This window comes from Vollenhovia emeryi, unplaced genomic scaffold (assembly GCF_000949405.1).
Source record: "Vollenhovia emeryi isolate VEMERY1.0 unplaced genomic scaffold, V.emery_V1.0 DF939150.1, whole genome shotgun sequence".
NCBI classification, from domain to species: domain Eukaryota; kingdom Metazoa; phylum Arthropoda; class Insecta; order Hymenoptera; family Formicidae; genus Vollenhovia; species Vollenhovia emeryi.
In genome coordinates this window covers 1,641,851-1,667,064 of record NW_011967216.1, presented here as the reverse complement: position 1 = coordinate 1,667,064, position 25,214 = coordinate 1,641,851, and the positions used below count along the sequence as shown (strand labels likewise).

At 37.1% G+C, this 25,214-nt stretch overlaps 2 protein-coding genes across 3 annotated transcripts; both read left to right on the top strand.

Moving 5' to 3' along the window:
• The first annotated feature begins 1,048 nt into the window (after positions 1-1,048).
• LOC105565639 lies at positions 1,049-8,425 on the top strand. The gene is made up of 4 exons (XM_012019003.1): positions 1,049-1,148; positions 4,417-4,471; positions 6,869-7,027; positions 7,350-8,425. Exons 2-4 carry the CDS (start codon positions 4,427-4,429, stop codon positions 7,536-7,538), a joined length of 393 nt encoding a protein of 130 aa, XP_011874393.1. The 5' UTR covers positions 1,049-1,148; positions 4,417-4,426; the 3' UTR covers positions 7,539-8,425.
• Positions 8,426-9,443: 1,018 nt separating this feature from the next.
• Positions 9,444-16,094, top strand: LOC105565638 (E3 ubiquitin-protein ligase SMURF2). Of its 2 annotated transcripts, XM_012019001.1 has the most exons (13): positions 9,511-9,649; positions 10,646-10,684; positions 10,764-10,872; positions 10,948-11,081; positions 11,535-11,799; positions 11,884-12,362; positions 12,452-12,701; positions 12,773-12,936; positions 13,339-13,529; positions 13,671-14,068; positions 14,182-14,642; positions 14,725-14,916; positions 15,005-16,094. In XM_012019001.1, the coding sequence occupies exons 1-12, from the start codon at positions 9,595-9,597 to the stop codon at positions 14,910-14,912; spliced, it is 2,733 nt and encodes a 910-aa protein (XP_011874391.1). In that variant the 5' UTR covers positions 9,511-9,594; the 3' UTR covers positions 14,913-14,916; positions 15,005-16,094. The 2 variants fall into 2 exon arrangements, with proteins under 2 accessions (XP_011874392.1, XP_011874391.1); XM_012019002.1 differs by having other exon boundaries at positions 9,444-9,649; positions 14,725-16,094.
• The last annotated feature ends 9,120 nt before the right edge of the window (positions 16,095-25,214 follow it).

The following is a 25,214-nucleotide window of genomic DNA, read 5'->3' as shown; positions in this document are numbered from 1 at the left end:
GAAGTAAAACGAAATTCGCCATAGTCTCGCATTTTTCACGGTTTTTTTAAAATCGATATGTAACGTCATCGCGTAGCGAATGATATGATGTCACGTTCGAGGTGTAGAATCGACGTAATCCTCGAGTCACTATCCGATTCCTGGATTCTTTTTTATTCTACAGATGATATCTCGTCGTAATTACGTCATTGCAAAAAAGCAAGCGATTATTAAATGCTACATTTGTGTCTGCGATAAAAAAACGAGAAGTCGGGCAGCTGACTAAACAACAATGTACTATTTGTAAATTAACATGTTTGTGATTATCGCAAATTGTGTAACGAGATTTAAATTAAATGTGTAATAAGGTAACGCGTTTAAATTAATTGGAGAAATGTCTGGGAACATTAGAATTTTCGTGACTGATAGAATAAGCTTGAAAAAGCGGTGCAATTATCAAAATAAGACCTTAAAACTCTAGAAACATATTACAAATATGCTTTAGGTATTTAAAGATGTCTCTAATATGTATTATATTTGTATAAATAATTATTCGAGCATTTAAAGTACAACTTAATGTAATATGTAGAATTTTTGTAATAAAAAAATAATGCTTTAAAAATATATACTTGAGACTATTTTCATATTTAATCCTCTTGAAATGATATTGAAGGAACTTCTATTTATCTCTTTATTAACACGCTTCGTACATTTTCCCCTCCATATACAAATGTTAATTAAAGTTAATTGAGCTTCAAACAAAGGTTTACGAAAATAGATGAGCACGTCCCCAAAGGACGCGATGCAATTTCTTCAGCTTGTGTGAGTCTTAACGCTTTCGCGCACGCGACTTTGTCATTTTGTCGACCACGTCGTCTTGCTAATCGTACTTTAATTTCGTTCTACATTAAAAAACCGTGACAAAACGTCAACTTATGGCAACATCCGTCAAGCGGATTCACGGCTAAAATGAGCGCCACTGGACCGTAGCGTCTGTGCTCGCCCGATGCGTGAACACCATGATGTAAAAGTCGGCGTGTTTCCGTCGATCGTAAAAATCGAGGCTGGCTGACGCGCCTCCACAATGCGTGGTTGGTCTTCAGCATCAGTCGTCGTTGAACCCTCGTCTCGCGAGCAGCTACCGTCCGGTGAATCGAAAGCGTGAACACGTAAGTACGCTCTACACGACGCCGTAGACGCCTGATTCGTGAATGAATGGAATTGGGAGTCTTTTTTCGCGTTTTTTGCAAATCGAGAATATTATGGGACCGCTAATATCGACGCTGGTTTAAGACACTCCCAACGCCCGCTTCAAGTTCTTTGTCCGTGCTATTCTTTTGTGTGCTGGTTTGTGAGCTGACTAGCCTTGACCGGTTGGAGTAAGATATTAGAATAAGAAGCGAGACGCGTTGCTTCGCTGTGCACAAATGCACGAAAATTATCGCAAATTATAAAATATTACGGAAAGATAGAGGATATTATCAATTGTAAAACTAAATGTTAAAACCCAATTGCTAGTTTCGAAAATATTTTAAAGGAAACATCTTTGTGTATATATACAAAATATATAATAATTTATAATAAATAAATAATAATAAAAAATATATATGTGTATTAAAAGAGAACTATAATATTTTGGTTAAAACGTCAATTTTTGTTATCAACTAACGCGAGTGATGTCATGCAAAATGACGTGTTTTTATCTAGTGATGCAATTTGTGTAGAAAATAAGTATGTGAACTTTGACAAAATCGCACATGTACAATTTACGCAGTACGATATTATTTAATCGATATCAGTTACAAAATGTAAGAAGAGATATGCAGACTTTAAGAATGAAGAGATATAAATTAGCGTCATATTGTGTGTCATCAAAGTGTAAATTAAAACGTTTTGGAACATTACATACACAATTTTGTTTCTTAAATTTGCAATGCAATTATCCGTTACAAAATAATCATTTGTGAAATAAAATAGAAATGTAAAAGGTTAGAAATATAAAAGATACAAGAGATGTATTAAAAATGATTACGATTGTAGAAATAGTAAAATTTAATAATCTCACATTTTGTTTTTATGATTTTTGTAAGTATTTTTAAAATTATTTATATGTATCTTTATTTCGATAAAGTTTTCGAAAAAGCATAGCCTCTAAAGGGAAAGAGAGTCTGAAAGAAATTATAAAAACGGAGTCAAGGCAGTCGTGAAAGTGTCTTCCTTTTCGGTGTAAAAAATGCGTTTCCCCTCCCATGCGTTATATGACCGCGATTTACTTCTCAACGTTTAATTTATGTCGTGTACTCATTCGAAAAATCGCAGGTTATTGCAACTAATAATGAGATCTTGTTATCCATGTCAGATGTTCGACATCACAGAGAATAAACAAGCTAAATAATTTATATCTTTATTTTGACTTATAACTGTTCACAGTCCCACTACTAAATCTTGTATTAATTGTTGAATCTCCATATTAATAATTTTCTATTGCTTTCACGATTAAAAATTTTTGGAGTTTTAGATTTTCTCTTAAAATAATCCTTATATAGATTCTAAATGTCTTAAAATAAATGTCCCTTCATCTTTACAAATACACGGGCGAATTTAATTATTTATGAGCTTTCAATATAAAATTCATAAGATCATATATATAAAAATATATGACATATCATTGCTTCCGTATCCATTTATTCCCACAGAGATAACATTTCCTTTAACCGTGATTCATGTAAAAATTATTTATGAAACTTCGCTATATCAATTTCACTTTGATGATTTAGGTCCGGTTTCACCAACGTTGTTTAACTTTAAACTTAGCTTAATTCGTTCTTTATCTCTTCCCAACTGTTATTTTAGAAAGAGATAAACATGAATTAAACTAAGATTAAAGTTAAGTGACGTTTGGTGAAACCGGGTCTTAAGCAGCTGCGATTAAACAATTTCATCGCAAAGCTCGACATTACTGACTAAGTGCTTCTTGCTCAATGACGATAAGCATGCAGGACACACATCGCGCTATTTCTAGTTTTGTTGCATTCTATCCATCTTGGGTATGTCATGGTCGTCATACGTGCCGACCCGCTCGAGTCATCCAACGAGAGATGACGTAAAGTTTGTATTAGTGCAATTAGGCATGCACAATATTTGCCTACGGCAATTGACATGATGCCGCAAAGCAATATCTCCGCATTACCACATTATTGATTAAATTTTAAATTGCGATTTAATTATATCACGATTTATCAATTCCCCTGCATTTTCCCCCTCTGGGAAAAGTTCCGAACTCTGTGAGCAGCGTCTGTCTCATCTGATACATATATCTAAATATAGCACGCGATCTGGTTGTTATAATATTAAGTTTCGGTGCCACGATTTCGTGTTTCTTTCGATAGCTTTGTTTTTTCAGTATGTTATTGATAAAATAATTTGCACTATGTATACATATTATATAATATATATGTTACATTCAATACTAAAGCATAAAATTTTTATCACGCGAGGAAATAGTTGAATTTGCTACAAATAATTTCTGCGTGAGGAGGCAAGTAAAATATATATAAAACTGTCAACACACAAGTTAAGAACCCACGGAGAGGATCAAAGAGTTGAATTTAGACTAGCAGTCATTAAAATAGTAATAAATGTCACGATGATATATTAAGGTCACCGTAGTCACGACATATCATCGTAGACACGGGCACACAATTTGTTGTAATGCTGCGTGTCTTCCGCTTTTTTGCTAAAATATAAATGTAAGATTATAGTGCTTGCGCTATTGTTAATTACAAGAACAATTTTCGTTCAGGCGTATAATAAATGGGGCTTTTCACGATAAAATCGGATGAACCAAACATTGCGTGTTTAACTCTATAGCAGAAGTAACAGAAAATTTCGGCCCGCTAGTCGCGCGGCCGTTTGCCAATTTTATATAAAATAAAAAGATTTGTATTTTCCCCTCAATTGTTTGTCATGTACGTATTTATATATGCACACTCGCAAAGTGTAATCGCTTTTCGCGGGAGTTTACCAGACGTGTGCATTGGTCGTATATCTCGTTGAACAATGTATTACTATTCTACAATATGTTTATGCCTTCCTCGGTAAAAGAGGCTCGCATTATTGTACTTTAGCACTATGCATTTCCGATGTCGTTTATACGACTGTGGTACTATTATATCGATTGTCGTGTCTCCATTCCTCTTTACCTTCATTACGTTTTCATACGACTTACATTCCGTGGTTATAGTCGTTGTATTTGCATTTATATGCGGTGAATTTTTCGAGGTCCATCAATGGTACACGTAATCGTAATTCATATATCGTGCATTTTATAAATTTGATCTGGACGTTTCTTGACAAGCGGAAAAGTATTCTTACTTACTTATTTTAAATTACACACACGATTAACTAACTTCTATATTGTTTCTTGGCTATTTATAGATCAGACGAAATGGCTACCATCACGAGGCTGTCGATCATAAAATTCCTTGAGCTCGTAAGTATATTAATGATTATATATCTTTAATTATTTATCGCAACATTGTCGGATCAGGTTTGAATTTTAAGCCTAGCATTATTTCATCTTTGTGAAGTAGTGCAAATGACACATCAATGTACGGCATGTACAGTTTCAGTGATAAATTACACCGTAAATTCTATTATGTAGTTATTCAAATACCGATTCTATGTAACGTCGTAAGCGAGAACAAAAATTACGAACATGGTGAATCAGGTTTTCTTTCAACGCACAAAGCTCAACCGTGTGATGTCATATTACAAAACATTAATTAACATAACCGGAAACGCATACATAATATATGTCTTTTGCAAACTAGAAGAATAGATTGCTCTAACGAGCTCGTCTATCCTTAGCATTCGAAATTGCGCGGAGAACTAGATTCTCGAGAAAGTGCAAGGTTCGAGCTACATAAACCTATCAGCGTTTCTCGCGCACGCATTTCCAGCCGCAAGAGAAACACTATACACGAGGTCGCCTCATACTCCTTAAGAGCACCACCATGCCCTCGAATTTATTTTTAACGTTACTGCGCTGTTTCTTCCAATCGATTGATCCAATTTCTCGCGCTGCTCGCGTTCATCGCGACTCCAATCGCATTTTCGAGAAAATCAGCGTTCGTCTCCAAGCCTGGGTATTGTTGGTTGCGCGACATTCCGCGCTGCATATCTTTCGTGACTCGTAAGGCGGCGAGAATGGAGAGTGACATAATCGGCGCTGATTACCGCACAAGAGCGTTCGCTCTCTTCTTATTACGGTTCGCTTCAAGTCGCCCGGAAGTCTCTCGTACCGATCGACTTCCGTTAGGATTCTTCGGGACCTACGTGAGAAGCCTTTCGTTTAAGCCTTTAAGCTGCATTTGTACGCGGTAGAAAATTGTACGCTAAATTTCGATAACTGTTCTTTGATGACCGTGTACTTCATCCCGCGTTAATTGAAGTTAATACAACATTAAAAATATATAAAATAGCCAAAAACGCGTCATTTCATAAAAATCAGAACAGCCGGGTTTTTAAGAACACAGCTGTCCAGCTAACATTTATCTCGCTGAACACACACGTTTATCTAGCTTTGTTTACAAATTAACGCTGACTCTTAACGTTATATGTCCGCGATATTTTACGCCTGCTGTTTCCCAAATAAAATTTTAGCTCCGTTCTTTCGTTTCATTTCTTGGTAAATTCATCGTAACAACGTTACTTCGCAATTATTTTTTAGCTAAAAAAACCGAAAATATTTTGATTTATATGTCGACGAGCTACGTAACAATGTGTTTGCATTAATTTGTCAGCGAACGGCATAGTATTAAAAAGTAATAAATATTATTAGTACACAACATTATGTTGAATTAATGCAAAATATAATGACGCTTGCTCAGCACAAAATAAAATGTTACAATACAAATATATGCATGCACTTTCTTGATACACGCTTACGGTACATATTTATATTGCTGATATGTACCGTATCTTAGAATAATGTCACTCCCTAGTGACGAATACTACAGCTCTGGGCTGTAGTCGATGCGACGTATCGCGTGCTTATCGACACGTGGGTGACCAAGCCCGGGATTCTTCGAGATACACTGTATTCGGCGTCAGGCGAATGTGTTCATCGCGCCAAGGCCGACCGGTGCAATTTTAATGGTGACGCCTCGGATGACTTCGAGATGAAAATTATGTAATTGCGAAATAAAACGCCCATAAATTTATTCTACATTCCTCGCTCACATTTTTCTATTTTCCGGCTGCCGTTGCCGGCCAATTAGCCAAAGCTATAATCTGTATTATTATTTAATCCCTTATGTATAGTTATTAAATATTATCATAAGAAATATTATATATTATGGAGATAAAAGTCGACTCTTTTTCTTGTCGAATAAAGAATTTAAATTCATATGTTGTTTTCGCATGATTGTACTTCATTAATTATTGAGAACAGTTTTAAAATTTACCGCTAATCGCGGAATTTTGCTAGTTATAGGTGTCGACGTATTTCGAAGTAGATGGACTTGTTTCTAACTATGTTAATAATTCGATGGACTATATCAAATGGTGACATTTACAACGTTTTGTCTCGAAATAAAAAGTTGCCAACTGAGACAGTAGCGGACAATATTTTATTTATAATGGAATCGAAAGAGAGTCGACTCTCCCCAGATCGACCCAGTTTCATGGACGTTATTTGTACCTATACTTTTATAACAAAACAAAACTGCAGTTTTCATATGAGCGATAAAAGTGATAGATTATTGAGGGAGATTATCGTGCGATAAAGTTTTACTTCCAATAAAGCTTTGTTCTCAAGGGAAAAAAGAGAAGGCAGCGCGTAGGCTGAACACATTTTCGCCCATTAAATGTGTATTTCTGATCACAGCTCTTGGTGTGCATCCTTATCGGTTTGCACTACAACTCCTTCAATGCGGGAGATCAACATACCGCGATGATCACCATGGGCACCTTTGGGGGATATCTGATTATTCTGGTCGGCCTGTTTATCGGCAGCGTGATGGGAACGCCGGTGAACCGCCGCGTGGTATGTTTTAATACAATAGATATATAACAGGACAGATTTTTCGCCAGACAGACATCGCAATATAGAATTATACGTAAATCGAATATAAAAATGCATAGAAAATTTGAGAACCAAAGCTCGAGAGATCTAAGAGAACTAAAAAAAATTTTAAGAAGCTGTGTTTGTATATTTAAATTAATGATAATTTGATATGCACGTAATAAAGATTATATTAATGCAGGATAAACGTATAAATGAAAATGCATTAGTAGGTTTACAAATAGGAGGGCATTATAGCGTACAGTGCGGATTTTTATTAAATGCGATTTCTTATTTTTTTTAGGATCTCTTCTTCTCGCTCATTGGATGCGCCTTGTTCATCGCCGCGGGCTCTCTCAACATTGACTTCTTTCAAAAGATGGCGCACAAGTCATCGTTTCGCGATACCGGCTTGGCCAAAGGTTCTCTCAGTATTATCGAGGGCATCGTGTTCCTTGTGGACGCCTTCCTCACTTTTCGGGGAGAGAATTGAGATCTGAGTCGCTTTTAAGTACAACGGGGGACTGCACGGCCGGCAATCGGTGTTAATCACATTCCGCGATCGACGGAAAACTTTTCTAATCTGTAAGGGGTTGGATACTGCCAAAGAGTTTCCCCCGAAGGAAACTTTCTTTTCAGCCGGGTAGCCAAGTGTAGTCGCGAACGCGAATCACACATGCGGCGTCGCGAAGTTCCGCCGATTTCTTTGAATTATGCGAAGCACGAGTTAAGAAGCTTCGTGAAATTCACGACTTGTGCCATTTGTCTTGCTATTCGATGCGAAGTGTCTGTTCCATCGCAAACGATCCGACGTTTCTTTAACTCGCTTAAACTTGCCAAGATTCCGATTTAAAACCTTTAGAAATTGAACGATGATAAGATATTTGCAAGACACGTTCTCTCATAAAGAAAATTTTCTGAGCTGTCTAAATCAAGCTCTCGAGTGTAAACGTGACTTCGCGACGATATATGACCGATGATAGTACAAAACGTGCAGGGATCGCATGACATTGATACATACTTGCATATTATACATATATATATATATATACACATAATATGTGTGTTAATTTTAATAAACGGCAGTCCCTTCGTAGAAGCAGGCCAGTTGGTATCATAATCATTAATAATTGTACTGATATCGCACTCATAAGTTTAAGCCATGCTATTCTGAGATTTGACAAGCAGCGATAATAATAAGAAAAGGGATGATAACATCATGACACGTTTTTATATACGAGGTCATTTGATTGTATCTCGGCGCTGAATAAATTCATTGTGTCCGCCGTCCTTTCACGAGTATTCGCGAAATATTTATCTTTGATTTGTACCTTTTTACGCTAAGACTTCATCAATAAAGGAAAATTATCAACAAAAAAATCGGGCACGTTTTTGCATCGTCCGTACCTGCCGTTCCCTTGACGCTTCCTTCTTACGTATGTGTACGCGTACGCGCTCGTCGAAAAAAGCGAAAATATTTACAAATGGCTCACTCGTTATCGAGTTGTACAAACCAAACGCGATGTTACATAATTAAATACCGGAAGTTTTATATGACGCAACTTTCGTTCGAATCTGTACAAGCAAATTTCGGAAAAACATTCTCAAGGTAATTTTAATCAAATTTCATTTTAATCCACGATTAACTTATTAAGCAATACTTGCAGAATTTTTATAACATGATTAGAATTCTTAATTTTTATGTTATTGCTTGAAAAAAATTAAATTAGAGACGACGCGAGAATTGTACAGACTAAAATTTTACTTCAAGCATAATTGTGCTGTTGAACTAATCAATAAAGTTAATCTTCCCCTTAGGGCGACTATGTCAAATTTCATTCCGATTGATCTTTATTAAATTAACCACTGATTAATTTAAATAAATAAATTAATCACTATTTAAATTAATTACTGATTAAATTAGTTCTTTTTTACTAAGAGTAAACATATTTAATTTGTCAACAGAAAACGCCAAGAAATTTGAAATGCTTAAAAAGATGAAGTACAAGTCGTTCTTTCATTTTCAATTCCTAGTGAATATTCGTTTCTAGTGAATAGCTTCGTTCTCCAATGCGGACAGCTGAACGTTCCCTATGCAGAAGCGACGCGACCAGCAGGCACGATACCAGTTCGATATATCGAGACAAAGCAACTAGAGCGGCCTTGGTCGAAAACATTTCCCTTTTCTCACTTCCTCCAACTTAATTGTATTTTTTCCAGTTTAAAGATCCATATTATATTCCATCCAACAATTAATTAATTTACGGTCTACGACGTAGAGTACTTAAAATTACATTGCGTGGATCGTTACGTGATATCTCGGTCTGCTCCGAGAATCGACCGGCGGTTCCAAGTCGATAGTGCGTTCGACGAGACACCGTTCGCACGCGCCGTTCGTATGTACCCGTATATGTGTATGTGTGCGTGGTGCGGGCGAACAGCGAACACCGTCGCCGTCGCGCGTTCTCTTGGCAGGGGAGAGCAGCCCTCGCATTATTTGCCAATTACGGCGCCGATGCGCGGTCCGGAGCGTTAAATGTGCGTGCAGGATGGCGAACCCGGGCGGTAGCAGGAGGAACGGGGCCATGAAGATTCGCCTGACGAGTGAGTGCGACGACCGTAATACTCTTCCTCGGGCGTCGTGCGTCTCGTCGAGTGTGAAAGTCGCGGGGGGGCAAACCGCGGCTCGCACGCACGACCTGCCCACGCACGTCGGCCTGTTTTTGTTTTACGTTATCCAACACGCCGCGTTCTTCCGCGCGCGGGGGAGGAGGGGGTTACGGGACGAGCGACGCGCGAACGTCAAGTCACTCGGTCCACTTGGTCCCCCGGGGGAGTCCCGCGTGCTCCAGGTAGAGAAACGCGACCTCCGTCGTGCTCCTTCTCGTCCTCCGGTCGCGAAGCTAACTCGAGACCCCACCGCGAGCACTCTCCGGGAGAAGACGCTAATTCCGGACGGTCGTCAAGACCATTTCATGTGTCATTCAATCGCAATGCCCTTAACAAGGCCCCATTTTTAGCTAACACCATCTTTTCGACTAGTTTTATTATCAATATCCGGCCGTTTCTCTTTTATTCTTTAGAAAGCCTATTCGATCATCGTTAACGATATTTAGCATGAGTTATAACATTACTCATATTTAAGTTCGAATCAATTTTGTCATAATAGCAGAGAGAATCATATGATATCATCACATTAGCCGCAATGCGTTGAGAGAATGTTGTAAATAAGTAATAAGCTCGAAATGGAAACCGGTAAGAAATGATATTTGAAAAGATATCGAATCGACAAATCTATTCGACGCATATCGATTTGGTATCAACTCGACATCTTTTCAATTATCATTTCTCACTGGGTGCGACTAGAAGATATTAGAAGAGAGTAGAAATCAGCCAGTACAAATCTGCCATCAAATTATTTTATAAAACCTATCTGATTAGATAATAATGTGGAACGTAGAAATAGCATATGATTAATTTTCTAAATTATATATCGCAATTCATTCGCATACGGTAGAAAAAGAAAGAGCTAGAAGCTCTTTATTAAGACATCAGTTTGCGCGTGAAAATGTATTTACCTAATGATTACATACGTTTTAGTTTTATGCGCCCGCAATCTCGCCAGGAAGGACTTATTTCGTGAGTACTTTTTTTCCGCAAAGAGCTCGCAGCTCGCAGAGATATGAATAAAGGCGATTTGAAAACGATTACTTTTTAGGCTTACCCGATCCTTTCGCGAAAATAACTGTCGAAGGTTCTGGACAGTGTCACAGTACAGATACTTGCAAAGCTACTCTTGATCCTAAATGGAATCAACACTACGATCTGTGAGTATTTCTTTACGAGTATAGAGAAGTTTAACATAAAAGTGCGTAAGAAATACAAATAACTGTTACTTGCAGATACATTGGAAAGAACGATGGAATCACCATATCTGTGTGGAATTATAAAAAATTCCATAAAAAACAGAACGGAGGGTTTCTAGGATGTGTACGCATATTATCAAATACTATCCAAAGACTTAAGGATACAGGATGTATGTACTTTATATTACACTTTTCATAGTATGTTACTAGATTTTATTCTTATTTAATGACAAAGATACGCGATAGCATCTCGCGTCTAGGATGCAGTACTTGCGGAAAAATTGAAATAAAAACTCGAATTAAATTTCCTTAAATATTGTAATTTCTAGTTATTTTCAGTGAAATTTTTACGTTGAAATTTCAAGCATCAACAGGGTTATCAAATTTTAAAATAGCTGACTGACACTGGCGAGTAAAAATCGAATAATAAATATTTCCTCATTTCGGCGAGAAAATAGAGAATGTCAACTATAATACAATGAAATTGGCTCACTGCTCCAAAGTAGATAAACTTTTGAAACACATTTTTGTTACTCGCAAGAAATATATTTCTTGATAAACATCGGTTTTAAACGATCTTACACGGTGCAGTTTGTAAAGATTAGCTCGCGATATACTTTTAGATCAACGTTTGGACTTATGTAAAGCTCATTCCGATGACACGGATGTTGTGAAAGGGCAAATTGTCGTGTCTCTTATGTCGCGCGATGGCCATAACGGCGCCGTGAGTAATACAGTCGGTCATAACGCCGTGGTCGACGTGCTCGGAGACCTGAGCTGCCCGAATGACTTGCCGGACGGTTGGGAAGAAAGAAGAACGGAAAGCGGTCGACTTTACTATGTGAATCACCACACGAAGAGCACGCAATGGATCCGTCCGAATGCTCGGTAATATTCGACGTCTACTCGTGCCGAAATGCCTACGACGCGCTATGTACGATGTAAATTTATTCGAGTAATGTCATTTGATAGGCCTAACAATGCTATTATACCGACGACACCGGAACCACCGCCGTTGTCGTCGTCGGAGCCTACGTCTCCCAGCAGTAGCGCGAGCTCACCGAACGTAAGAAACGAGGCAAGTCCCGCGAAACATACGTCGCCTGAATGGACTGGCGGAGATGGCACGCCGAATCAAACACCTAGCCGAGATAACTCGACGCAAAATACCCCGAGAAATACGCCGACGCAACAGCAACAGCAGAATCGCAGTCAGAATCAGCACAACGTGAGGAACGCGACAACACCGGCATCGTCCTTGAGGGAGCGGCGCGTTATCAGAGGAACCGATGAGCAAAACGGTAATCAAAACGGAAGGGTGGAACGTGGCCTTAACAGCGGGAGTCAAATTCGAAGGCCTAATCGCAGCAACAGGAACAGAAATAGCGTCATGTCGAGTAGCGACAGACGAACCGACCCGCCGCAACCTTCGGATCTACCTCGTGGTTACGGTACGATTGAAATAATATTCAGTATACAACATGAATTATTCAGGAAAAATGTACGACTATAGCAAGAAGATTGTTTTCGTTTTGTGCAGAAATGAGGAAGACTCAGCAAGGTCAAGTATATTTCTATCACGTACCAACTGGATCTTCCACTTGGCACGATCCGAGGATTCCGCGCGACTTGCAAGCTAACGAATTGACGAACGAGCTTGGTCCTCTTCCCGGCGGATGGGAAATGCGGCAGACCCAAAGTGGACGGGTATACTTCGTAGATCACAATAACAGGACAACGCAGTTTACCGATCCCAGGCTGTCCAGTCAAATAATAAGCAATCTGCTGAAGTAAGTATAGCAAGTCGACAGATACGCAAACGCGATTACGCAAGAGTGTAAAATTATTATTTTGTCGATAGTAAGAGGCAAAACAATAATATGAACAACCAAACCGCGAATAATACGAACAATTCGGTGACGAGCGAAACCGCTGAGGCGGATACAACCAATTCATCGACGGTTCAGCTTAACACGCCACAACAACCGAGAAATGAAAACGGTAATAACAACAATTCTCCAACAAGTGAGTAAAATTTTCTTTCAAAACGTATATCCCTTTTCCAGAAAGGGTAAGGGAAAATATCTCCTGCAATAATTGAAGCGCTTTGATTTTCGTGCCTCTTACATGTTTGATAATATTCGCACAATATGGATCGCATAATCTACTTATTTTCACACAAAAACAAAACAAAAGAGCATTTGTGTACGTCTCACAATTTTATCTTATCTGCAAAGCGCGTCTATCTATGCAACGCAGGTCTGACTGTTAATCAGTCCCGGTTGATTTGTCACTTGGGCAAAATGCCATTTCACTTTGGAAGAGTCTTGTTCATCAGGGCGCATTATCGTAAAAATCGGGATTCTTAATTCCGTGGGTATATGTGAATAGTGCGATCAGCGTAACAAGTGTTTCTTTGTATTTCAGTGGAAAGCGCTCCATCCCACAATGCTCAAACAGTGTCGGAATTACCGAAGGAGCTCATGGACAATGAGCTCCTCCCGAAGTACAAGCGCGACTTAGTAGCAAAGTTGAAATGCCTTCGAGCCGAACTGAATGCTCTTCAGCCTCAGAGTGGACATTGTAGGTTGGAGGTATCGAGAAACGAGATATTCGAAGTAAGCGAGTTTTAAATATCCACGGTAGTCCTATTTATTTTTAAATACTTAGGAAGCCATTATCGTCGTTATTAATGACGAGTTGAAAATAAAAATTCGTTTCACGGGGTCTAGACTGCAAACAATGCGTCGTTCTTCCAGGAATCGTACAGACTGATAATGAAAATGCGTCCGAAAGATATGCGCAAAAGGCTCATGGTCAAATTCCGCGGCGAGGAAGGCCTTGATTACGGCGGTGTCGCACGCGAATGGTTATATTTATTGTCTCACGAGATGCTGAATCCGCAATACGGACTCTTTCAGTATTCGAGAGATGATAATTATACGCTTCAAATTAATCCAGACTCGGGCATAAATCCAGAACACTTATCGTATTTTCACTTTGCCGGAAGGATCATAGGCATCGCCGTATTTCACGGTCATCACATTGACGGCGGTTTCACGACTCCGTTCTATAAAATGTTGCTTAATAAAGCTATAACCCTGAGCGATATAGAAGGAGTCGATCCAGAGCTACACAGGAGCCTGACATGGATGTTGTAAGTAATATGATTTCTTTTTTCTAAAGAAACTTTATTATTAATATCTGATTCGTACGATTGTCAATGTTTAATTTTTTAAATTTTGAAATCACCACATTTCACGTTATTAGGGAAAATAGCATAGACGGCGTGTTGGATGCTACTTTTTCCGTAGAGCACAGTAGTTTTGGCGTATTGAAGAATCATGAGCTAAAGCCAGGCGGTAAAGACATTCCGGTAACGGAAGAAAACAAGAGGGAATACGTTCGGTTATACGTCAACTATCGATTTATGCGCGGTATCGAGCAACAGTTCTTAGCGTTACAGAAAGGATTTCACGAGTTGATACCACCCTTGTTACTAAGACCATTCGATGAGCGCGAATTGGAGTTAGTTATTGGCGGTTTGGGCACCATTGATATAAACGATTGGAAGATGCATACTCGGCTTAAGCACTGCACGCCCGATACGCCGGTTGTGCAATGGTTCTGGCAAATAGTGGAATCGTACGGTGAAGAAATGAGGGCTAGATTGCTCCAGTTCGTTACCGGTAGCTCCAGAGTTCCGTTACAAGGATTCAAAGCTTTGCAAGGTATACTCTTATTAGATATTTCGATTGCGTTAAAAATACAGCATGTAGATAATAATTGTGTATTGCACGTTTGACTGCCTAGGATCGACAGGAGCGGCGGGTCCACGGCTTTTCACGATCCACGCCGTTGATGCCCCGAGCGAAAATCTACCAAAAGCACACACCTGTTTCAATAGAATAGACATACCGCAAAGTTATCCGACTTATCAAAAGATGCTTGACAAGCTTACGCAAGCGGTTGAGGAAACTTGTGGCTTCGCTGTCGAGTAATATGGTACGATTATTGCGATTCTAATACGATCGTTTCTATTACGTTAGTACATATTTCGGCAATCTTGAATTCCCAATGGATAATATTCTAGAAATTCTTTAATAAAAGAAAGAGGAAATTCTTTCTTTTCTATGCTTGTATAACAGCAAGAAATGGGAAAATCCAGTAGATCTTACAAACATCCGGTGAGTCTTATGAAAAATATTAATATATGAAATCGCTATCATCGAAATTAATTCGATAAATATCTAAATGGCCTTGCAATTATAAACCTTGCATATCTTACATATCCTACAATATACGTCTTTCTGAATATAAATTTTAAGTAACGATTTCTTAGAAAACTAGTACACACACGTCGGCCTTTAAATATTTATTATCTGATTAAGCAATTCAATTTACGGGAATTATTATTCTTCTCCAGTGAATATTTTAATCAATCAGTTTTCTGCGTTTACTTATGCACACACATTCATCAAAGTTCTTATCAATCTTCACATCTTTCTACCAAGTAAAATCACTAATTTTGTTTAATTCATTGAAGTTAGTCTTATTATTTTAATTACAATATGAATATAAGATAAAGCGTGCACAAGTATTTCTGGAAGAAAATCTTCCAAAATTTCTTATTATAATTCTACGATGTTCATACTGTACAGTTTTTTTTAATTAAAACACAAAATACATCTAGTATCAACGTGAAAGAATCTCGAAGTTATAAACATAGCAATATATGACATAGGGAATCAGTTCGCATTTGAAAGTTTTCAATTTCACTTTACAAATATCATAATAAATTGCACAGTCAATTAATTCCATATCAGTTATCTATTGAGTAATAGGATTTAGTTATCGCGAGCGAGAAGTGCATACATGTATAAAATTCGCTCATACATAGAGGCAGACATCAGATAGACACAATGCTGGAAATCTAGTATTTTAAAATGTATTATCGGGCCTTGCTGTCCTAGGAAAGAAGTAGCGAGTTTGTACATATGTATAATTCTGAACGCAAGTGTTAAACGAAAATTGTTATAATTTATAGAGTATAGGGACAATAAAAAAAGCATTATTGCTATTGAGATGTAATCTTCAATTAAATATCGAGTCTTATAGAATAAGAGATAAGATATATAAATGAAAGCAAAAATGAATATATATATTTTATTGAAAACCAAATTAAAAAGAAATATATACTTTATTTTTCTGATAATTTGTATTTTTATATGCATATACGTTATTTACGAAAAAATAATTAATGACTCTGAAACTAATATTTTATTCCTCGAGATTGTAACACTTTCGTTCGGAGCGATAAGATCATTGTTGCTTGTTAAGAGCTAATATCACCGAGTGCGTTAGTAAGATGTAAATAATTTATTAGAGATTAATATAATAGCGTAATGTAATATCGTTTCACGTGCAGATTCAACATCGGCACGCTGATTTTAACAATGACAATTAAAATTGTGTATATTAGTTTTAATTTAGGAGCACACTTATTTAAGGAAAGAGTTCATTCGACGGGTTTATGTAAGCTTAAAATGTTTCGATCGAACTGACTATTTTGTTTGAGAACTTTACGAAACATGACTATACCTTACTAAACTGCTTTTAGTAAGATATAGCGCTACTTTCTTATTTATCTCACGAAGCCTTCATTTAGTTCAACAACGCCGTTGTAAAAATATCTGAAGCATGGATCATTGTTTTGTATAATTATCATTGCATTATTGTATTTGTATTATGCACAAAACTGTGATGAAACATATCGTAGATGGAAATTGTGTGGTAAGGGCATCTAAAGTCTCACTTTTCGACTCTTAGAGAATTGGAGAATAATTTTACGTTCACTTTCATATACAATTATATTATTGAAATATATATGTAAAACAAAATGGATCAATATGCATATGTATATACATATACAGGTTGTTACGCAACACCCGCCCCACCCCTCACCTACGGATAGAGTGGACCAGAGTGAATCGAAAAGTCCTGTGCCACCTTGCAACCCCCACAACAGCCAACGAGCCACCAATTATTAAAAATCGCTATCTTAGCGATCTTGTTTATGATACACGGCAAGGGCTACGTATAATAAACAACTCCCCGCGCACCTAGCAGCGTCGATCGCGGGACGGCCGCTTCTCGCCGCGAGTTTGAATTTTAATAATTAACAACTCGCCGACCACTGCAAAAATTGCAAAATGGCACAGGACTTTTCGACTCAGTCTAATCTGCTCTATCCGTAAATAAGAGGTGAGGCGGGTATTACGTAACACCCTGTATATATACACACATACAAACGTATCCATTTTGTTAATTCTTTTTCGGAAGAAAGAAGCGTTTCCACACCTTTAAGTTGCGTAGTATCATCCGTTTTCAGCGTTTGAAATACGGTCTGAATACTGAGCGCTGCTATAACGGGAAATGTAGCTTTACGACTCAAGTAGGATAATGGATACAACTGTTCGCGTTAAGCTAACGTTATCGCTCGCATAAAACCAACACCTCTAGCGATGTCTATATCTGTTGCCTTAATTTCAAACATACATGAACTCTCGTATTTAATAGTTTACTTCACGGTACCAGATGCAGCTAATGCCTCGATATTCTATGAGCTACATGATATATAGTGAAGCAAAGAACTTATTAATTTTTTACTGCAGTGTATAATCGCGTCACAAATATGATAGCTGAAGAGAGCAACTATTTTCGATATCTAAAGATCGCGACTAACAGCAGGGCAGTTAAAAAAAATACATGAAGATGCAGGAAAGTTTCAGTGAGACTTTATATTCCTCTATTATCAATGAATATGAATTAAGAAAAATTGAGTTTTACTTTCACATTTGAAAAAGAATTTTGCTTTTATATCAAATTGCTCTTTGTCAAACATTTAACACTGGATACTTTTATTAGAAGAGATAACATATCATTTTTTTTCTACTTTTCTCTCTACTTCTTTCAATTGTTATCTTGTCGATATAGCAATCTTTAGGCCTTGAAAGTGCCTTGTGGTTGATGTTAATAATGCTGCAAATATTCATATTTTCGAAAATAATGTAAATTTTATCCTCCTTTCTTAAAACTATATCTACATAAATAGATGCACACATACACATATATACATATATGTTGCAACTGTCAATTTATACCACGGCAACTATATTAGTCATAAAAAAATGACAGGGTAATAATGAAATTATGGTTCAAGTAAAAATCAGTCAAAACGGTATCTCGAACAATTAAATATCTTGTATTTAAAACATTATTTTCTACTTACATTACAATTATAATGATGTTTCAAAGTAACCAAATTATTGTGCATAACTTGCAATGTTTTAATTATTTATCATCGTGTTAATTCCTTTCTTTTAAAATAAAAGAAATTTTACGTCAAATCAATCAACGTCTAACGAAATAATATCAGTTTCGTTAAACGTTTAATATTGAAAATTAAATGTGTTTTCAGAATAGTTTTCTATCTGCGTACTTTGCGCATTATATTATAATTATAATGTAATAGCTGGTGTATTTACAACAAATTTCTGTCTAAAAATGATTGCTATTTGATGAAAGTATTACTCTTTCATTAGTCATTGAATCCACTTTTTAAAAGGCCATGGTATAATAAATAATAAATAAAAAAACAGAGCAAGATTAAGAGAATAAAAGGAGAGATAAAGAAAGAAGTCAAGAATGACAATATTTAGAATTCACATAGAATACGAACAAAGAATACTATTGCATATTACTTTGCACAAAATAACTGTTAGCAAGCGGAGTTTGCAGATCGGCAAGGATGCGCAAACGAAAATACATTAAGGATCCGTAGTTTCTTTTATTCTGAATTGCCAGGCGATTCGAATAGTTTTTAACTCTTTATCGATCTATCCTGCTGATTCTACGAATGTTTAGAGAATCAGCTGACAGAAGACTACCGCACATTAAATGGTGTAGCGTCTGTTTACGGAAATAAAACAACTTTGTCAAATGTACATATCCATGTTGAAACTTTGCCATCAATACAACGACAAGTATCGGTAAAGGGTTGAATACCGTAAGAAAGAGTTACATTCTTTCCAAAATAAGAAATTAATAAGTGACTTCGCAGTAAATTGTAGAGCCCATTTTCTTCTATAATGTCGATCTCATCGACATCAAAGTATCCGTTGGTTCTTGGAAAAACTTATTTCTTTTTCTACTTAGGAATAAGTGAATCCTTCTTATATGTGAAGAATACGTGGAAAATAGTTATGAGGAAGAAAGTGACGAGGAACTTGTGCTCGTTTCGTGAACTAAGATTCATTTAGCAGTTCTATTACTTTTATATATTCTAATAATTCAAAAAATGCAAATTTGCAAATTTTAACTTAATATATAATCATTTATAATTTATAAGTTATAAGTGATTGCCTCCTTCGTAATTTGTAATTATGCGAGATTATGCGTACTATTATATTATTATGGATGTATTATTATTATTATCAGCTAATATCACATTTGTTACTATCATCATTTATTGCGCAAGCTCTTCAGGAAACAAGTGTATATAACTTTTCCTTTTGTATTTCGGACGAAATGTATATTTTAATAAAATATCCAAAGTATGGAATCTTCTAATGTTAACATGTGTTAATTTTTCTTGGCACCATTGCGAGATTATAAACGTGAGATGTTTAATAAGCGAAGTACACAACTATTTAACGATGTATAAACGATGTTAAATGACACGATTTAATTTCATTATGACCATAATTAATAGAAAAATTAATTAACTTTTTCTTTTCTTGTTTATGCAGGCTGCTCAGCTTTTAACAAATATCGTTAACTATAAAATGCGTTTCAGCTAAATTTGGTTTCGTTATTTTCTGATGTAGAAATAAAATTATTATTTTATAATAAATAATAGTACTAGGCTCGTATCAGTTTAATAATTTTAATTTAAAATAGGCCAAATAGATTCACGAGCATTTCTTATTTTATGTTTGAATTAAAATATTCGGTAAAAACACACAGATTAACCATAGAGGCCCTCCACCACCCCCGCCGATTCTGATCGGCGGTCCTCTTTTCTTTACAATACGACTTTTCTCATTATTATTTATTTTAGTTTTATTACAATTTATATTATAATATAACATTATAAGAGATCTCATCACGTTCTAAAATTGAAAATAATATATACATTATTTCTTTTGACATGAAATTACATATGAAACGTTCTGTACATACGTACAATAACAAATTCTTACAATATAAAATATGTGACTATTGCGTAACATTTATTAATTCGAATAATATTTCTAAAATATTATTATACTTCATTTAATTTTCGTAAGCATTCGCGATCAAAAACTTATTAATAAATATTACTTCTGTGTTACAATCAAGAAGAGTATTAACTATTGGCATATACATAAATTGATACTATATTTTTGTGTTGGTCATTTTTTTAATGACCAATAGAAAGAATAAAAAATACAGAAAGTTTCAAACTTTAAATAAATTTAATGTCTTGAAAGCTTTGTTTCATTACACTATTATAAATTAAGAATTTCCCGAATTTATTAACGATCTTTTGGTAAATAAAAGTTTAAACAATTTTTTCAAAGTGTTATTTACTGATCCCTATTTTATTCATACGCATTCAATTACATATTTTATATTGTTTCAATATGTTTGATATGTACAATTATTATTATTTAATTTGTAATAAAAATTAAAAATACGTAATATTAACCTAATAAGATATAATGTTATATTGTTTTTAATAATCAGCTTAAAATTATTAATAGCATGAATTATTTGGAAAAGTAATTAACACAATTACTTTTTCAAGCCTCATCAAAAATATGAAAATAAATGTAAGTACAAATTATTTAATGTTATTATATTTAAACAATCATTGTATTGTTAATATTACACTACAATCTTTTTAACATTATTATTAATTACGTCCCCCTTGCCTACCCGTTTTCAAACAATTTATATTCCTATCCTCCTGTATCTTTTCTTACTCATTTTTCTACCTATTTGCATTTAAATTTAATATAAAAAATTTTATTTAAAACTGCGACACGAAACGCTACTTATTGGGAGCCTGATTTATTGTGATTATGTGTATTTATATATTTAATAATATAATAATAAATATTACGAAATTTAAGTCATTATTATTATTAATAGTTTCTACAGTTCTTTCAGCTATCGCATTATACATCCCCCTGTCCTTACCCACCCGAATTTCTACCTACTCGCATTACAACACAAATCTTTAATTAAAATTGTTGTGCAAAACGCGATTTACTAGACGCCGATTTATTTCAATTCATTGGAATATCTGAAACCCACCCGAGATTTAGGATATGTGCATAATTGCACGATTTGAGAGTTATAATTATTCTCGCGCGGCTGAGATTTGGTCTTTCCAATTTCGCAAATATGTGAGAAAATACAAGGAAAATAGTCTTAGCTTATTTGTTTATCCAAACCCAAGTTACACAGATAGACTAGGATAGATTAGAATAAAATTGGTGCCTTACATATACAATACAATAAAAATAAATACAATTCATAGCATGATCAGTATATGATAACGTCCGTATGGAATAAGTAACGTGAATCAAATATCTTTTCTTTATTAATGATGCACGCACATTAAATTTATTTATACATTTTGCTTTCTTGCACCAATTTATGCAATATTTATTCCTGGAGGAATATTTGGAATACGTAGAGAAAGGAAAAGAAGAAAATACGTTTAATTATTGCATAAAAAGTTTGTCTTGTCTAAACAATCCTTTCTATTTACAGATATCTATTTCTTCTTTTCATTTGTGATTTCTTTCAATATAATCAATGTATTTCTGTCTATTGTCTATCTACATAAAATTATTCTTTATAATTCAAATGGGATATAAAAAATGGTCTTTAAATTTTTACTTTACAAAAATAAAACTCATAAAAGAAGGCGAGTGAAATTTTACATTCGAAACATGCTATTTTATGCTTTGCAAAATTTTATTTCAGTTCTTTGTCTCTTTCCGCGTTTCAGAATAGTTTTAAATTAAAAATGAAACTAATGCAAGAAATTTAATTAATTAACCGGCATAACAAGTTCTATCGTGAATTCGATATGTGCTTACGGGGACGCATTCTCCCAGAAGCGCGATAAATCGACAAATAACGCACCCCAGGTAAGTAAAATACTCCAGGATTAATTATTGAGTCCAGTCTGATCTAATCTATCCATTTTACGGCAACGAATTTGCGATAAGTCGCATGTGCCTACAGTTACTTAGCAGACAAAATATTATAACAATGTCGCAGGAAGGTTGCAATATTGCTGTAATGTGCTACAATGTTACAATGTTGCTGCAATGTTCTGTTTGCTGGGTATATTGGTATAATACATAAAGAAATATCTAATATTGATGAAATTTCAAGTTTTAATCGACCTCAGCTGGCCACATTTATTAAATACGCTTTCGCAACGTTTCGACCTTTGGCTTAGGTCCTCATCAAGTGAGATCTAAGAGTAAATGTTTTACGTACAGATTACGTGAGATTTTTTTACTCTTAGATCTCACTTGATAAGGATCTGAAGCAAAGGTCGAAACGTTGCGAAAGCGTGTTTAATAAATGTGGCCAGCTGAGGTCGATTGGAACCTGAAATTTTATTTATATTAACACTGGCAATCCGATAAAATATACCATCTACCATTGATTTCACAAATTCGTTGCCCCGTTATAAAAGAAATTCGTCACTCACCGATCGATGCGCAACGGGCGGAGTTAATCAGCCACGTAGCTACGACGATACTGTAACATAAAAACAATTGCATTCAATTAAAGAGGCGCTCAAAATCATCGACGTCTAATTCGTCTTTCGACTAAATATTTCCCAATACTCGCTAATAATATAACTTTCCAAAAGGGAATCTTTGCAAAAGTGAACTTTTCGAAAATTTCAGATGGTTCCTCCTTCTCCAGTTACGTCTGACTTATCGAGATAAAACGGCCCGGGCAAATAAAGGCAAAAAATTGATACTCACCCCAAGGTTGCTCCGCCGGAGCCCGATGCCTTTGCCAGGCCTCCTCCTCCTCTCGGGACGACCGGGTTGTCGGGTCTCCTCCACCTCCCGTTGCACAGGACACTCACAACGCAATTGTTCCATGTTTCGCGAAGTAATCGTCACAATACGACAATCGCGGTAGATTCGCTCCCGAGACGAAACGATCGGCGTATTCCAGCGGCGCGCTCTCACCGGCCGCGTTTCCCACAGAGAAATGACTCGTCGATGTCGAATCGACGTCAATTTGGCAGTGACGAATCGTTCTGATGAATCGTTTCTCACTGGGTCGGCGGAAAAGTTGTAAAAATGTTATAAAAGTCAGAATCTAAGAGCATATACTCTAATCAAATTTACGAATTTTACAACTGTTGCGAAGCAGCGTTTTCTGTTGAGCGCGGCCAACGTCTAAATTCGCCATTCGCCGTCTACCGACGCGTCGCGACGCGGCGCCGCGACGCCGCGAGGATACAACGCGAGTCGAGTCAGCGGCCGAACCGACGCGAACGAACCGTTTGAAAAATGTGCACTCGCGACGCGCTTGCGACGCAACTCGGGCGCGTAAATTCCGCCGGGACGCGAATGTAACTAGCTGAGCACAGCCGGCACTGCACTTGGACAATTCGCGCATCACGCAAGCGGAGGCCAGACGACTCTCAAATTGACGATCGACCGGCACGGCGTTCAACGGGAGACTCGACGTCCCGTGAATAAATTCGCAACGAAACACTCGATTCCACAGATGTCTGTAAACCGCGCGAGGCGTGTGCCGCGCGGCTACCAACGTCTCGGCGCGAACGGCGGACATTAATCGATCGCGTAAACGAATAACAGAGAATGCCGCCTCGTTCCAATGCTCGCGATATCGTCGCGATACTCACAGCGATGTATCTCGCGGGGTGACGGCACTACGCACGGAGCTCACTCGACTGCCTGCCTGCCTGTCTGCCGGTCGGGGTGGCAATATGGCGGCGCGGCGTACAACGCGCGTCAAGCCAGCAACGACGCGACGTAGTCGTTGGAGAAAAATGTACACTCGAGACGCGCTCGCGACGCAACTCGGGCGCGTAAATCCCGCGGGACGCGAATATAACTGAACACTGCCGACACCGCACTTCGTTACAAAAACACACACGAATCACGTTGTCCGTCACGTATCACTCCGCGTTCGCGAAAGCGGTGGCCAAACCGACTCTCAAATTGACGAGCGATCGGCACGGCGTTCAACGAGAGACGATCGTCGTTCCTTGAATGAATTCGCGACGAAGCACTCTGGGCGTTTCGATTCCACAGACGTCTGTAAACGGCGAGAGGCGTGTTCACGAGTCGACGAAACGACCCAATTATCGGTCGCGTGAACGAATGAAAAGGCTGCATCGTTGTAATGTTATAGTAAAACTTATCGCGGCGTTATTACACGCGCGGAGCCGTTCACTCGACTGCCTTCCGGCTCGACCGACGGGGCGAGAATGAAGGCGAGGTGACCTCGCCGCGCCGGTGCGTTCGTAAACAAGGCGAGGCGCCGCGCGCCAACCGTCCGCCGCACGGTTTCCTTTTTTTCGTGTAACAATAACATTTGATATTGTACCGAGTGGTACGGAATTAATGTGCGGAAATTCGTCGCGGAAAATTCCTATACCATTGTTACGTCACTTCCGTTTACGCATGTATTATACAATGATGTTTCGCTGTCTTGGTCTTCGACTATCCGTGGCGAAAATTTCAAGCGAGAGATGACGTTTATATTTATTTATCAAGAGTTTTGCCGATAGTTACATCCCAGATAGCACCGATAGTTCTATGAATATTCTTCTGGAGTGCAAATATTGTTAATTTCAGAACATTCCAATCGAATATTCTATAAATGTATATATAGATTGTTACAATTAGAAATCGTATGTTCATAACAACCCTGGTGAAAATAGAATTTGGAGCGTAAATCGAATGTAAGGGGAGAGTGACAGAAGCGCAAACGAAATGTGTGGGAAGCGTAATTTGGAACAGCAAAGCGTAAAAGAAGCGTTGAAGTTTCTTTTACGCTTCGCTGTTCCAAATTACGCTTCCCACACTTTTCGTTTACGCTTCTATCACTCTCTCCTTACATTCGATTTACCCTCCAATTTTTATTTTTACCAGGGAAAGAAGAACGTTTTTAGAATATGCGTCGAGAAATGTCTTTGGAATATTCGTTCAGAATAATTTTTTAATATTCATCGAGTT

Coding starts and splice junctions, on each gene's coding strand:
- LOC105565638 (XM_012019002.1), top strand. CDS start 9,595: ATGGCGAACCCGGGCGGTAGCAGGAGGAACGGGGCCATGAAGATTCGC. Junction 10,873..10,947: donor TGGAATCAACACTACGATCT/GTGAGTATTTCT, acceptor TGTTACTTGCAG/ATACATTGGAAAGAACGATG. Junction 12,363..12,451: donor GGATCTACCTCGTGGTTACG/GTACGATTGAAA, acceptor CGTTTTGTGCAG/AAATGAGGAAGACTCAGCAA.
- LOC105565639 (XM_012019003.1), top strand. CDS start 4,427: ATGGCTACCATCACGAGGCTGTCGATCATAAAATTCCTTGAGCTC. Junction 4,472..6,868: donor TCATAAAATTCCTTGAGCTC/GTAAGTATATTA, acceptor TTCTGATCACAG/CTCTTGGTGTGCATCCTTAT. Junction 7,028..7,349: donor CGCCGGTGAACCGCCGCGTG/GTATGTTTTAAT, acceptor TATTTTTTTTAG/GATCTCTTCTTCTCGCTCAT.